Source organism: Rhamphochromis longiceps, linkage group LG11 (assembly GCF_057381845.1).
Source record: "Rhamphochromis longiceps isolate RC_006_pf linkage group LG11, R_longiceps_female_GT1.1, whole genome shotgun sequence".
Classification (NCBI taxonomy): Eukaryota; Metazoa; Chordata; class Actinopteri; order Cichliformes; family Cichlidae; genus Rhamphochromis; species Rhamphochromis longiceps.
In genome coordinates this window covers 38,008,427-38,022,500 of record NC_140567.1, presented here as the reverse complement: position 1 = coordinate 38,022,500, position 14,074 = coordinate 38,008,427, and the positions used below count along the sequence as shown (strand labels likewise).

General features: G+C 43.4%; 1 protein-coding gene across 1 annotated transcript in view; it reads left to right on the top strand.

The window, feature by feature from the left end:
* Window positions 1-12,835, top strand: part of thbs3a (thrombospondin 3a) — a 28,241-nt gene extending 15,406 nt beyond the window's left edge. Inside the window, exons 7-23 of the mRNA XM_085423958.1 lie at window positions 460-511; window positions 595-743; window positions 1,164-1,301; window positions 1,989-2,063; window positions 2,713-2,865; window positions 3,730-3,840; window positions 3,995-4,102; window positions 4,180-4,339; window positions 4,559-4,677; window positions 5,077-5,129; window positions 6,295-6,476; window positions 7,006-7,184; window positions 7,471-7,519; window positions 7,603-7,799; window positions 7,966-8,138; window positions 9,858-9,997; window positions 11,599-12,835. Coding sequence (XP_085280084.1) covers window positions 460-511; window positions 595-743; window positions 1,164-1,301; window positions 1,989-2,063; window positions 2,713-2,865; window positions 3,730-3,840; window positions 3,995-4,102; window positions 4,180-4,339; window positions 4,559-4,677; window positions 5,077-5,129; window positions 6,295-6,476; window positions 7,006-7,184; window positions 7,471-7,519; window positions 7,603-7,799; window positions 7,966-8,138; window positions 9,858-9,997; window positions 11,599-11,660 — 2,100 coding nt within the window. The 3' untranslated portion in view covers window positions 11,661-12,835. The remainder of the gene's footprint in view (window positions 1-459; window positions 512-594; window positions 744-1,163; window positions 1,302-1,988; window positions 2,064-2,712; window positions 2,866-3,729; window positions 3,841-3,994; window positions 4,103-4,179; window positions 4,340-4,558; window positions 4,678-5,076; window positions 5,130-6,294; window positions 6,477-7,005; window positions 7,185-7,470; window positions 7,520-7,602; window positions 7,800-7,965; window positions 8,139-9,857; window positions 9,998-11,598) is intronic.
* The last annotated feature ends 1,239 nt before the right edge of the window (window positions 12,836-14,074 follow it).

Below are 14,074 nucleotides of genomic sequence, written 5' to 3'. Positions count from 1 at the left end.
TGTCCGTCCATCCACCCATCCATCCATCCATCCAACCATCTGTCAATCCATCCATCCATCCAACCATCTGTCCGTCCATCCACCCATCCATCCATCCAACCATCTGTCCGTCCATCCATCCATCTTTACATCCATGATCAACTAATTTATCCCATGCGCAGCCAGTACACAGTGGATTAAAACAATGTCAAATAACAAACTAAAAACTTGCAATACAACCAAATTTCCACTGTGTGACATATCCCTGATCTCAGTTTGCAGTCACTACCCAGAGCTCATAACCACAGGTGAGGGTTGGGACGTAGCTCAACCAGTAAACTGAGGACCTTTCTTTTATGCTCAGCTCTCAGTTCACCAAGAGTGAGATGTATAAATTTAAATACACACAAATACAGTGAGGTAAAGGGAGAGAAGTGGCATAACCTGAAAAGCTTATTGGTGTGTTGTCATGGTCCGCAGGTGAAGGAGATGTCTCTGATCAGGAACACCATCCTGGAGTGTCAGGTTTGCGGTGAGTTGGCGGTGCTCTTTGTCCTCCTCGTAGTTTGAGTTTGAAATGCGAGGAAGCTCTGACTCTCAGCGTCTCTGTCGCAGGTTTCCATGAGCCTCGTTCCCGCTGCTTTCCTAACCCTTGTCACAAAGGCGTGTCCTGCATGGAGAGTCTGCACTACCCTGGATACACCTGTGGTCCCTGTCCACCTGGAACCACTGGCAATGGGACACACTGCAGGGACATTGATGAGGTAACAATGCAACTACACTTCAACAGACAACAATGCCAGTACTGCACATTGGGGGTGTGCTCGGCCTATTTCCAGCTCTGTGTTTTTATTCTCAGACCGTACTGTTTTAACTCCTCCTTCTTTGAATCAAATCTTTTCTGATTGGCTGCCCTTCACAAACAGCAGGCAGATGACCATATTAGGGATATCCTCACTTACTGACATCATACAGATGTAGGAGTAGAAAAAATGAATCCTTGGCTTTTGGCTTTCGCATAAACTGACCTCATTATTTGAACATTGATCACTGGAATAGTACATACATAATACGGAAAAGAAGGAAAAGAAGAAGCTGTCACTTTAGAATAAGCACAACTACACACGGTATATGTTTGTAAAGCCAGATGTGTGTTTCAGTAACACCCGTCTTCTCTGTCTTAGTGCGATGTGCAGCCATGTTTCTCTCCCCAAGCCTGTGTGAACACAGCTGGGGGGTTCAGCTGTCAGCCATGTCCTCCAGGTCTGTGGGGGGCGCCACTGTCAGGAACTGGACTGGACTACGCTAAGACGCACAAACAGGTCAGGCAATAGACTGCACTTATTTTTAATTTTCCACTGGCACTCAGTTTAACTCTTTTTTTTTTTAACTTCAACTCTGGATTTATTTCTCTGTCCCGGGGTCACTCTCTCTCTCTTACACACACACACACAAAGGTGTGCTTGTTTTCTCTCTTTCACTGTACCTTTATGGGTGGATACAGTTTTGTGTCAGCATGTCTGCTGTATCCAGACTTCACACTGTTTTACAGCCCGAGCGCTGGATGTGTTTATAAAAGGAAAATGCAGCTGGAAACAATTAAAAATAACTTTTGGAGAAAAGAATAAACGGAAACAATAGAAAAAAATAGAAAGTTTGAGTACATATGGCAAAATTCACTGTAAATGACCACTGTGTGCGTACTCATATCTATCTATCTATCTATCTATCTATCTATCTATCTATCTATCTATCTATCTATCTATCTATCTATCTATCTATCTATCTATCTATCTATCTATAGAGAGAGAGAGAGAGCATTTTTGTAGTTTTTTAAACTTGTTTTTAACAAGTACATCAGGTGTCCCTGTAAATGAGCCCCGACAGTGAGCAGCACTCTGGCCGTGCTTCACATAAGTGGAAAAACAGTTCGACCTGTGCTTTTCCTGCACGATGAGCCAACGTGTCTGCAGAGAAAAGTGTTCTGAAAACCTGAATCTGTTTCTCAGGACTGTGTGGACATTGATGAATGTGTTGATCTACCTGACGCCTGCGTGCCAAACTCTGTGTGCGTCAACACTGTGGTGAGTTCACATCTCTGTTCTCTTCACACAGATAAAAATTCCTGTGATGTCTTTGCCGAGAACATAAATTTACTTGCACGTTGTTCTCTTCAGCCCCTTTTCCATTAGTACCTATTCGGATGGACTTGCCACAGTTTTCCATAGTCATAGTACCTGGTACCAGCTAATAAATTAGTACCTGCTCAACCGGAGTTCCAAGTGATCCGAGCAGGTACTAAAAGGTGACATCATCAGACTGTGTGCAATTGGCTGCTTAGTGGCGTCACTCGATGAGTCATGAGAGCGTCTCGTTCAGGAAAATCAAAACTGCCATTTTTGAAACCCGACAACGAGAGAAGCAGCTACAGAAACAATGCCGTGTTCCCGATTTTGACGAAAAGCTGCAGACCGAGCAGCAGGTATATTGTTAACTGGATGTTGCATACTAATTTTGTCACGGGATGCTCTGCCATGTTGCTATGACGATGACCACACACATCAGGTGGTACTCGATTGTAATGGAAAACCAGTCGATCTGAGTCGAGCAGTGGCAAGCCGTGGCGACTCGATCCGAGTAGCTACTACTGGAAAAGGGGCTTTAGCTGAGAAACAGCGCCCTCTGGTGGAGATCCAGCTGTAACTGCTACGTTATATTTCTCTCTCTCCTCAGGGCTCGTACAAATGTGGAGGCTGTAAACCTGGTTTTCTCGGTAACCAAACATCAGGATGCTTCCCTAGGAAGTCCTGTGCTGCACTGACCTTTAACCCCTGTGACATCAACGCCCACTGTGCCATGGAGAGGAACGGAGAGGTTGCCTGCAGGGTGAGGACATCAGACCTGATTGTTTCGAGTTTATGTAACTGTCATGTAACGATCCATGTTTCCACACAAATTACCTTTATGAACATGATGTTCCTCAGAGGAGCAATGACACCAAACCTAAAAAACTTCCAAACAGTCGACTACATCTGCATTGTTTACTACTAACTGTCATCACGCTTCACAGCTCACTGAGCTCAGCTCAATGTAAACTAATCCACACTGCCCTCTAGTGGCATTTTGGAGTAGTGCTTTATGAAAAGTGACCAGAAAAAATGAAAACCAACACATATATACGTGACGTTTCTTTGGGTTTAGTGTTTTTAATTTGGTCAAACTTGTTCAATGGTGGATCTTTTTTTGATACTGTGTTTTAATACCGCTTCGTCTTAAATATTCCTCTGTCAATACGACATAGATTACAAAATTATGGATATAACGAGTTAAAACAAACCCACTCATGATTAGGGTTGAAAATAAAAACTAATGAAAAATGCAGAAGCGTTAATTAACCTTTTTGATTTAGTTAAACAGAAAGAAAAGCTTCGGTTTTATGATAGCACCGATAAGGTCGTATTGCCTCAAGTCTGTCCTGAGCTGTCACAAAGTTCTCAACATTTAGAGCATATAATCATCCTCCTGGTGCACACATTGTCAGTAAATGAGGCGGTGGTTCATCTGAAGTTGGAAAAGGTCAGACAAACCATTAACAGCTAATAAAGTACGGTGGACGTCCACCGTAATGTTGTCTTTACAATAAGAAGTTTTACGCCTTTGTACTTAGTTTTTCAGATATATTTGCAGTTTCATGTAAACAGACCAGAGAATCACCTGGATGATCCTGTTTTGTCACGTGTGTGTTTCCAGTGTAATGTGGGCTGGGCCGGCAACGGGAACACGTGCGGTATGGACACGGACATTGACGGGTATCCCGACCGCTCTCTGCCCTGCATGGACAACGACAAACACTGCAAACAGGTCAGACATATGACACTATCACTGTATCGTGTCACATGCGATCAGCTGTTGTTGACTGATAATAGGTCATTTGATTAATTTAGTAATTAAACTCTAAAAAGTAATTTGGACTGTGATGTATGTGTGTGTGTTACCTGCTGTCTTTGTCCACCAGGACAACTGTGTGTTCACACCAAACTCTGGCCAAGAGGACGCCGATAACGACGGGATCGGAGACCAGTGTGATGAGGACGCTGACGGGGACGGCATCAAAAACGTGGAGGTTAGAGACCGCGAATGCGTCTGTCAGTGGCTGTCGTGGCTGTGATGTGGTCATGTGACATGTCCTCTGGCCTTCAGGATAACTGTCGTTTGGTTCCTAACAAAGACCAGCAGAACTCGGACAGCGACTCATTCGGAGATGCCTGTGATAACTGTCCCAACGTCCCCAACAGCGACCAGAAAGACACAGACAACAACGGACAGGGAGACGCCTGCGACCAGGATATCGACGGAGACGGTTAGAAACCGCCATCAGACCTCGCAGGAGACACGTGACTCTATATTGCCCTCTAGAGACAAAGAACAGGAACTACAAGAGCTGTGAAGCAAATTAAGCTCTAGAAGTTTGTCTTTAAGGCTGTTTATTTACAAAAACATGCAAACTGGTGAAGCCACAGTGCTGCATGAATGCCATTTATAACCATTAAACAAGACTGGTGAATGGCTTTGTGTCCAGGTATTCCCAACGTTCTGGATAACTGTCCAAAGGTACCGAACCCGATGCAGACAGACAGAGACAGAGATGGAGTCGGAGACGCCTGCGACAGCTGTCCTGAGCTCAGCAACCCAATGCAGGTACAAACACTCAGGCCCTGTGGCACGCTACGTTTTATTGGACATAAATAATCACACATGGAATTTAAATTTGTTTTAATAAAAATCGCAAACAAAAAACACTAAATGTTAATGCTGAGAAATGTTTTGAAAAGTATTTGCGTATTGCATCTTTGTTGTTGTTGTGACTTTTTTAGTTGTGAGAAAGTCAAAAGAATTAAAAGGTCACACCAACAACTCACAACTGAGGCGGCTGATGAATAACAGCTCGATGTAAAAGCAGCATTTCTGTGCGTTTCAGCAGTAAACAGAGACAGTGTAACACGGTGTGCACAAATAACTCAGTAACAACTGTTTTGTGTTTGTAACTAGCAATAGCAGAAAGGTCAGAGGTTACAGTCTGTCTTCTTTCTTCTTCAGACTGATGTAGACAACGACCTGGTCGGAGACGTTTGCGACACCAACCTGGACACGTATGTTTGGAAAACACACACACACACACGCACGCACGCACGCACGCACGCACGCACGCACGCACGCACGCACGCACACACACACACACACACACACACACACACACACAAAACCCCCTTCAGCTATCTTAGTGAGGACCTTCATTGACATAATGGTTTCCCTAGCCCCTTACCTTAACCCTAACCATTAAAAATGAATGCCTAACCCTTACTCTAAACCTAACCATAACCTAATTGTAACCCTGACACTAAAACCTCATTTTGAGCCTCAAAAACGCCTTCAAACTTGTGAGGACCGGTGAGTGTGTCCTCACAAGTATAGTAGAATGCAGATTTCAGTCCTCACAAAGATAGCTAGACAGGAACACACACACACACACACACACACAGATCTATTTTAGTTTTCTATTTTTTGATGCCATAAAACATTTAAAAATGCAATGAAAATTAAAAAATGATGTAAACTTGTTTTCTAGTTGCAGTTGAGTTTTCATGGGATCCATTCAATGTTATTTTATTTATTCAGCGCCAAATCACAACAACAGTCGCCTCAAGGCGCTTTATATTGTACAGTAGACCCTACAATAATACATACAGAGAAAAACCCAACAATCATATGACCCCCTATGAGCAGCACTTTGGTGACAGTGGGAAGGAAAAACTCCCTTTTAACAGGAAGAAACCTCCGACAGAACCAGGCTCAGGGAGGGGCGGGGCCATCTGCTCAGGGAGGGGGCTTTATATTGTAAGGTAAATGAAATTGGGAATAAATGGGATTACTTTGGATCTAAATTACACTGTAGATTAAAAAATGAAAATGTCTTTGTTTGAAGTGATTTCATTTTTATTTTCAATTAGTTTCAATTCCTGTCAAACAGGCTGTTTCTGATAAATGTAAGTATGTTTTATTAACATACATTTAAGGGTAGGAATACAGTATATCAGTCTTATGTCTTATGACAGCCTCGAGCTACAAGCCAGCTGTGTCACTAAAATTGGCCACACCTCTAATTAGAAGAAAATATTGAAGTCTATGGAGACTGACTCACTTTCATAGCCAGGCTTTAGTGGGCACACAGTTCCATGTTTAAAAATGGACAGTAATTCTAAAAACAGAAACCTGCTCATTAAAGGCGAAACACGGTCGCTTATTTAACATCTGTAGGGACGGCGACGGTCACCAGGACAGCAGAGACAACTGTCCAGACATCCCCAACAGCTCCCAGCTGGACTCCGATAACGACGGCCTGGGAGATGACTGCGACCACGACGATGACAACGACGGCATCCTCGATGACTACGACAACTGCAGACTGATCGTTAACCCCAATCAGAAAGACTCAGATGGTAACAATCATATAAAAGCCCACAAAGGCTAAACAACCAGAACCTGCTGCTGTGTACCATCCATTTATTCTTTTTTAAAGAGCAGAAAATATGATAGAAAATTAGACTCGGGTTAGTTACAATTAACCTCTTGAAGTTTACATTTTCTGTGTGATTATTACTTTTATATTCTTACTGAATAGTTTATTATAAAATGTATACTTTTAGTTTCCAAGGATTTTAACATCCTGGTTACATATCGGTGTAGTAATGTCTGCATTCAGATGTGGCCCAAGTTCCCTGATGCGTTTACCACAAGTCTTTTGTTGGAGCTACATTCATGTTGTTTTGTTGTATTTGCCATCAAAGTGTTTCTAATGTTGGTATTACCCTCAGTGAATTTTGAATGTACAGGTCAACAGTAGCAAAGCTGTGAACTGTGTTTTTCTGGCAGTAAATAGAACTGTGTCGTCTGCACAGAGAAGTAACTTTATTCATAGAAATCCTGCGAAGGTCTAGATTTAAACCGCTCCATCGTGTCCGTCTGCAGTGAACGGTATCGGAGATGTCTGTGAGAACGACTTTGATAACGACGCTGTGATGGATTTGTTCGATGTGTGCCCGGAGAGTGCCGAGGTCACTCTGACAGACTTCAGAGCCTATCAGACTGTCATCCTGGACCCGGAGGGTGACGCACAGATTGACCCCAACTGGGTGGTGCTGAATCAGGTAACTTTGGTAGTCTTATGTGAATATGGCTGGTTATCAAGTACAACTGTTTCTCCACCTGTTCTTTACTAGAAAATGTGTATAATTGCTTGTCCATTGGTGTTAAACAGTCGGTAAAAGCATTAACAAGAAGATGTAACTGATACTAACGTTTCTTTCTGGTGGACTGGAAGCACAACAAGGGTGCCTATTTTGCTCATTTCCAGCACCAGCTGGACTCTACTACCATATTTGTCTCAGGCTATAAACAATAACTGCCTGTGTGATCTCGATGCTCTTTCATCAGGGTATGGAGATTGTCCAGACGATGAACAGCGATCCTGGTTTAGCCGTAGGTACGAGTTCCACTTTAAAGTGGAGAATTCACAGCTGTCCTCTGGTCCTTGAGCAGATCATCACCTCCTCCGTTTGTCTGCAGGCTACACGGCATTTAATGGCGTTGACTTCGAGGGAACGTTCCACGTCAACACGGTTACGGACGACGACTACGCTGGCTTCATCTTTGGCTACCAGGATTCATCCAGCTTCTATGTGGTGATGTGGAAACAGACAGAGCAGGCTTACTGGCAATCCATACCTTTCAGAGCCATGGCCCAGCCCGCACTGCAGCTCAAGGTTTCTACTCTCTTCTACTGTCCTTTAATGCACATTTAATCAGCAGAAACCAGTATTGCATCATGTGTTGGCAGGTTGTAATGCCTGCTGGTCATTCTTGAAGAGTTCAGTTGTCTCATTCAGGACATTGCACCCCCTGAACTTTCTCCCTGTGTTCATCCTGCAGGCGGTAAAGTCTCGGACCGGACCAGGTGAGTTCCTGAGGAATGCCTTGTGGCACACGGGAGATACATCTGGAGAGGTGAAGCTGCTCTGGAAGGACCCGCGAAACACCGGCTGGATGGACAAAACGTCCTACCGCTGGCAGCTCAGCCACCGACCGCAGGTGGGATACATCAGGTGAGAGCACAGGCAGACCCTCAGGGAGGTCTGACTAAAGTATCTTAAATACTGCAGTGTGACAGTATCCTGTACTACACTCTTATTTGGATGTACTCCATAGCACATGCAGAGTGCAGGACTGGAACTTGAGTACTATGTAGTACTCTCGCTCTGTGGTTTTAACTCTGTTTTTTAGTGTAGTACTAAAGCCTGCAGTATATATTCTGCTGTAGTAAAGATATGAATAATCTGTAGAACAAATACTGCAGTAGCCTCGATATACTCTGTTGTACTCACACCTTGCAGCTTTGTTAAAAGATCTTCACTTGTGCAGATACTACAGTAGTCTGTAACAGTGAGTACTCATGTTGTAGCACAAATTTATTATATATACTAAGTGCAGATACTACAGTACTCTGTAACAGTGAGTACTCATGTTGTAGCACAAATTTATTATATATACTAAGTGCAGATACTGCAGTACTCTGTAGTACTCCCTCAGCCTGCAGCTGTGTCCCTCACGCTCATCTATTTTCTGTCTCTTTCTTTCTTTTCTCTTTACTGCATTCTTCACCCTCTGAAACTTCTTTGTGGCTTCGGGGCCCCCCGGTACTCCATTGTACTCGTCTCCATGACGACCAAAGCCCTGGCAAGAATCCACCTCCGAGGCCATTGATATGCAGATCATACGGAGAGACGGCGACACACTGAAAAACTTTATCCCGTAAAATATCTACTGTACCCACTCGAAGTGCTAAATCAGTCGTTGATAAGACCTCGAGTCACGTTACCGAAAAGTGAGCCTGACGCAGATCGACTCAAAGTTACACTCTTCCTCCGTGCTGTTTTATTTCTGTAATACATTTGTATATATTAGATTGATTGATATTAAATGTTACAGTGTTGCAACGCTCACTGAAGGATAAATGATCGGATTCTGGTTCTTCCAGTGAGTGTCACGATTCTCAAAACGTTTACGTTTTTGGAAATGGCAGCAGATTAAAAAAAGGTCTGGATTCACATTCTTCAGCCGGTCAGGAGGAGAAAGAGAAAAGCAAAGAAATAAAGGCAGCGAGGCAGGAGGAGGAGGAGGTTTTCAGAAAGTCTCTTCAGAGAGTCGTTAAAGAGAGAGAGTCCCAGGTTGTTCGCACTCTGTCTTTGCATTTTTCAGCTCAGTACTTCAGAGCTGCTGCTGAGACTTTCTGTGCAGTTTGGACATGTGACTGAAAATAAAGAGTGCAGAAATGAAGGTTTTACCTCCAATCTGTTTGCATCGTTTCATTAAAACTTAGTACGTCTGATGATTTGTCCAAATGTGGCACAAATATTCAGAAAATGAGAAAAAAACCGTTTACTTATTTATTACAGACATTATGTGAAAATTAGGTTTTCATCCTACTTCATACACTCTATCCACGTAATTCCCAGTCCGATCTATTATTTATCCCAAGCAATGTTTGGTTTCTAACAGGCTTGTATTTCAAGCTTGGGTTCGGGTTCTGCCTCGGAGCGTTCCAGAGTTCATGTTTATCTTTAGGAAACTTCTGTCTCCAAACATCACAGCAGTTATCTTCTGGAGTGTTTGCATTTTCATCTCTGAAGCTGCTGGATTTACAATCCTTACCGATCATTTACCCGAGAATCATTTATTTGCTCGCCTGATGCCTGATGCTAGTATTCATCCATAGGAATGATTGGCTTCTAACCTGGAGCATCGCCGTGTTCCTGTGGTTTTAGGGTAAAGCTGTTTGAAGGGACACGCGTGGTGGCAGACTCTGGCATTGTGGTCGACACCACCATGAGAGGAGGACGGCTCGGTGTCTTCTGCTTCTCCCAGGAAAACATCATCTGGTCCAACCTGCGCTACAGATGCAATGGTAGGACCGCCGACCCTGCTTGGCATTATTTTGTCGTTTTATTTGTTTCTGGGGAGTCCTGGAATATTTTGATAAGCCTTTTACGGTGCTAATATGTCACTGCCGTGTTGAAGTGGACGATTGTGTTACCAGTGACACCGATTCACCTTCAGACTTTTCAGTTTTTCCCGAACATACAAGAAGTTCTTAAAACAAGCCCATAAAATCCCAAAACCTTGCCTGATTTAAATACCACTGATCCAAGATCATCTTCTCGCATGGCTGGATGACTTCCTGGAAGCTCGTTCTGACCACAAACATGCAAACACCAGCTTCTGTCCTGAAGGGATCCTAGCGTTGTTTCAAGGATCATCATGACTGATGAGAGCTGGATCTGCAGCTGCCACCAAGCAGTTTTCAGCTCAAGAGTCCACAGTTCCCAAGTACAGAGGCACCTTGTCAGGAACCTGGTGAGGACTGACCCAAGAGTTTGATGATTCATGGAGTTGTGAAAATCTGTGAAATGTGAACACTTTTTATTTCCCTGCTGTTACACCAACTTAGTCTTTGCTCACCACTTGGAGCTGTTGTCCCATTTGGCTCGTTGTGACTTCATCCACAAAGTGAACACTTGTTAAAGGATCACTGTTTTGACGCACAGGTCCAGCGCATATCACAGTTACACCAGTACAAGTGCAGTGCACCTCTGTACTGGCCCAGAGGAAGGAAGATGATCTTGAATGGGAGATTGGCTAATCTGTAGTGAGGCAGGGTTTTTACTTTTGGCCGTAAAAGGCTGATGAATGTTGTCGTCTCCCTGCTGATGTCTACTGAAAATCTCAGTCACCTCGACCTCAAGGTTGGGGGTCAGGTTTTCTGAAAAGCTTGTAAATGTGATAATTGAGGAGGAACCAGTATTTTGGAATTTTAGAAGCTTTTTTGAACTTTTAAAAATATTATTAATCTAAACAATCCTCCTGCTATCATTTTTACCCCTCGGCCGTAAAAGGCTGACTGAATACTGTCAGCACTCCTTGGATCTACAGAAAGGGTGCACATCCTAGTTGGTAAATACGATAACTAGAGAACGAGTCAACGTAGGATTTTCAAATTGTTACCATGCATCTACTAGACCAGAGGTCAAGTTTTCTGAAAGGTTTGTGAACACACTGATAACTCCATAAAGATGTCTTTAAGATTTTCAAATTGATGCCATAGTTTCATCTACAAGCAGGCTGAGGGGCAACACTGGCTCAGGAGATCCACGCTGACCCGCTCTAACCAGAACCTGACCATGTGCAGTCCAGTTCTGCTCCGCTGAGCTCAGAGTCTGCAGAGCCCCCTGCAGTCCAAGATGGTGGAGCTGGTGTTTGTTCCTGAAATGAAATACTCAGAGGAAAGGCCCAAAATTATGCACAATTAGAAGCTCACATGCATTAATATTTAATAACCCATCGTCCTTCCTATTCATTTTACCTCTCATGTCTGCAGAACTAAAAAAAATCCCAATGAGATCAGGGCTTAAAGACTTGTGTCCACTTTTCAGTCGGTATCTGCAGGAAGTACAACCTGCTGACTCTGACAACTGATGAACTTTCTGCTCATTTCCTTCTTTATTCCAGACACGGTGCCTGAAGACTTCCAGACTCATCGTAAACAAGTTCTGATGCACATTCAGGTCTGAGAGCTGCAGAGGGACTGTTAACACAACCCCACACACACCATTAAAACGAGTACACACACAGCTTCTCTGAACCCACTTTAACTGTAGTCTGAACGCCAGCTGAGAAAGTCCAGTCTGAATGAGTGTGTTTATGTGTGTGTCACGAATGAAGCGAAGGAGAGAAAGCAACCAAAGAGCGAACAGTCTGGGGGAAGCACCTGAACGCATCATCGGGGTCCTTCTACGTGACGTTTGAGTGTCTCGGTTTTTTAATATAAACATGGAAACATACGACAGAAACTAAAGAGAAGAAGAATAGGTCCACGTTAACATTTAGTGTATGATAGTAATGATATGTACCTTTTTTTAACTGTAGGAGAAGCTGCGCATCTCAGTCTGTCTCATTAATAACCGGAGCGAAATGGAGAACGAGTTCGAACCAAAATGTGTCAGTATGCACGTCACGTACACGTGACATCACTAAACCTTTGGAGGGTTTATCTTGAATTTCTTTGGAAGCCAAAATCACAACTGCTGCTAAAATCACATTAGCGCCCTCACGGTGGTTCTAGGACTTTTCCATCTGCAGCTGAAGCTAAGTAAGAGTGAAGAACAGCAGCTTCACTCCGTGAATATTCCTGTTTCATTTTTCTCGTGAGCCTGCATCCTCGATCATCTCCTGTCCAGTTTGCTGTGAAGCTCTAGCGAACGAAATAATCCAGATTTGCTTCTTTTATATCTGAACAGCGATGCAGCGTGAAAGCTTGTTGCTTCATCTCGATGACATGTCGGCGCGCTCGTCGTGTTCCCCCAGACTCTCCTCTCTCTGCTTGTTACTGATCTGGGTTTATTTCGCGTTCATGTTCATCACCGATGTTTAAATCAGACAAAGACGTATAAATCAGCATCCTGACAGCCAGAAACACACACACAGACTTCATTTCCAAAACAGTGTGCGTCCTCTTAAACAAAGAAGAAGGAACAAAGATTTCTGAATTATTTTTGGACCTTTTTAAAAAAATCAGATTGTGTCAGTTTAACTGAGCAGCAAACACAAAGCTCTCGTGCTGAGACCTGATAAGCTAACGTTACAGAGAAGTCTGATTCAAACAAAAAGTGAAATGTATGTTTTGTGTTTCTTCAAATGTAATGTAATATGTTTGTTGAAATAAACCCAACCATGACTTTTCCTACAATCCTGGTTTCACGTTTCATGATTTCTTAGCAGAGGCGCTCAGACTGATGCACCTGCTGCTGCACGTTTTGCATCTTTGCATCTGCCTGCAGCGCTGCCCTGCGCACAGAGATCAGCGCATGCACATGAGTTTGCACATGAAGCAAATCGCTCCTTAAACTATTCAGCTGTCACAATTATCAACCACACAGATGATTCAAAAGGCTACTTCTGTTTGAAATGACCAATTCGTTTTTATTTAGAGACAAAGATATTATCACACACGTGTTATGGTTGACAGATGATGACAAAAAAAAGTAAATAATTCAATCACACGTACGAGCTAACTGAAGCACTGACGAGCAGCTTTCTTCTTGCTGTCAGTGTTTCTGCATTGGAGGACGCGTAAGAAGCCACGAGCAGAAAGCAGCTGTTCATAGGCTGCGTTCACTCTGCAGGTCTTGATGCTCAATTCAGATTTTTTGATCAAATCCGATTTTTTTGTCTCCTCGTTCACACTACAAATAAAATGCGACAGCAAACGCGCTCTAGTGTGAACGCTCAAAGCGGCCCGCATGCGCAAAAGAAGACGTCACACACAACGCGCTCTGTTTAGACCCAGACCAACAGTATGTTTGACTGATGACCGTTAATATAAAGACTTCGGACTTCACGTTTCCCAATTTTTGCTTTAAGTTATTTTGTTATTTACATAATGATGTAAATAACCTAATAATGATCCTTATTGCTGTTTGAGAGGAGCGCTGCTTCAAAGGATAGCTGCAGATTTCTGTCAGAATCTGCAGATTATACAGAACAAAGAAAATGTTCACGTTTCTCCAACGTTGTCTTACCAACAGTTTCACCGGATGGCCAGGAAGCGTTCGCGATGTCTTCTCCGGCGCTGATAATTGGCGTCTGTCTTGTGTCAGTGACATAAAAGACGGATTTAATGCGACATGACCATCAAACAGCAGTCGCTTTCTGAAACATCGGATATGTATCGGATTCAGCACCACATACGAAAGTGGCAGATCGGATTTGAAAATATCGGATTTGTGCCGTTCACACTGTCACACCATGATCGGATAGATGGTCGCAGAGGGTCAAAAAAGTCGGATTGATGCGCTTTCGCCTGCAGTGTGAACGCAGCCTTAGTGGCATCACTGAAGGCGCCTCTGGTGCCATGTTTTGCTAAAAAGAAATGTATGGACTGCAAAATGTATTTAGGAACAGGTGTGTGAAAAAGAGGCGTTAAAAG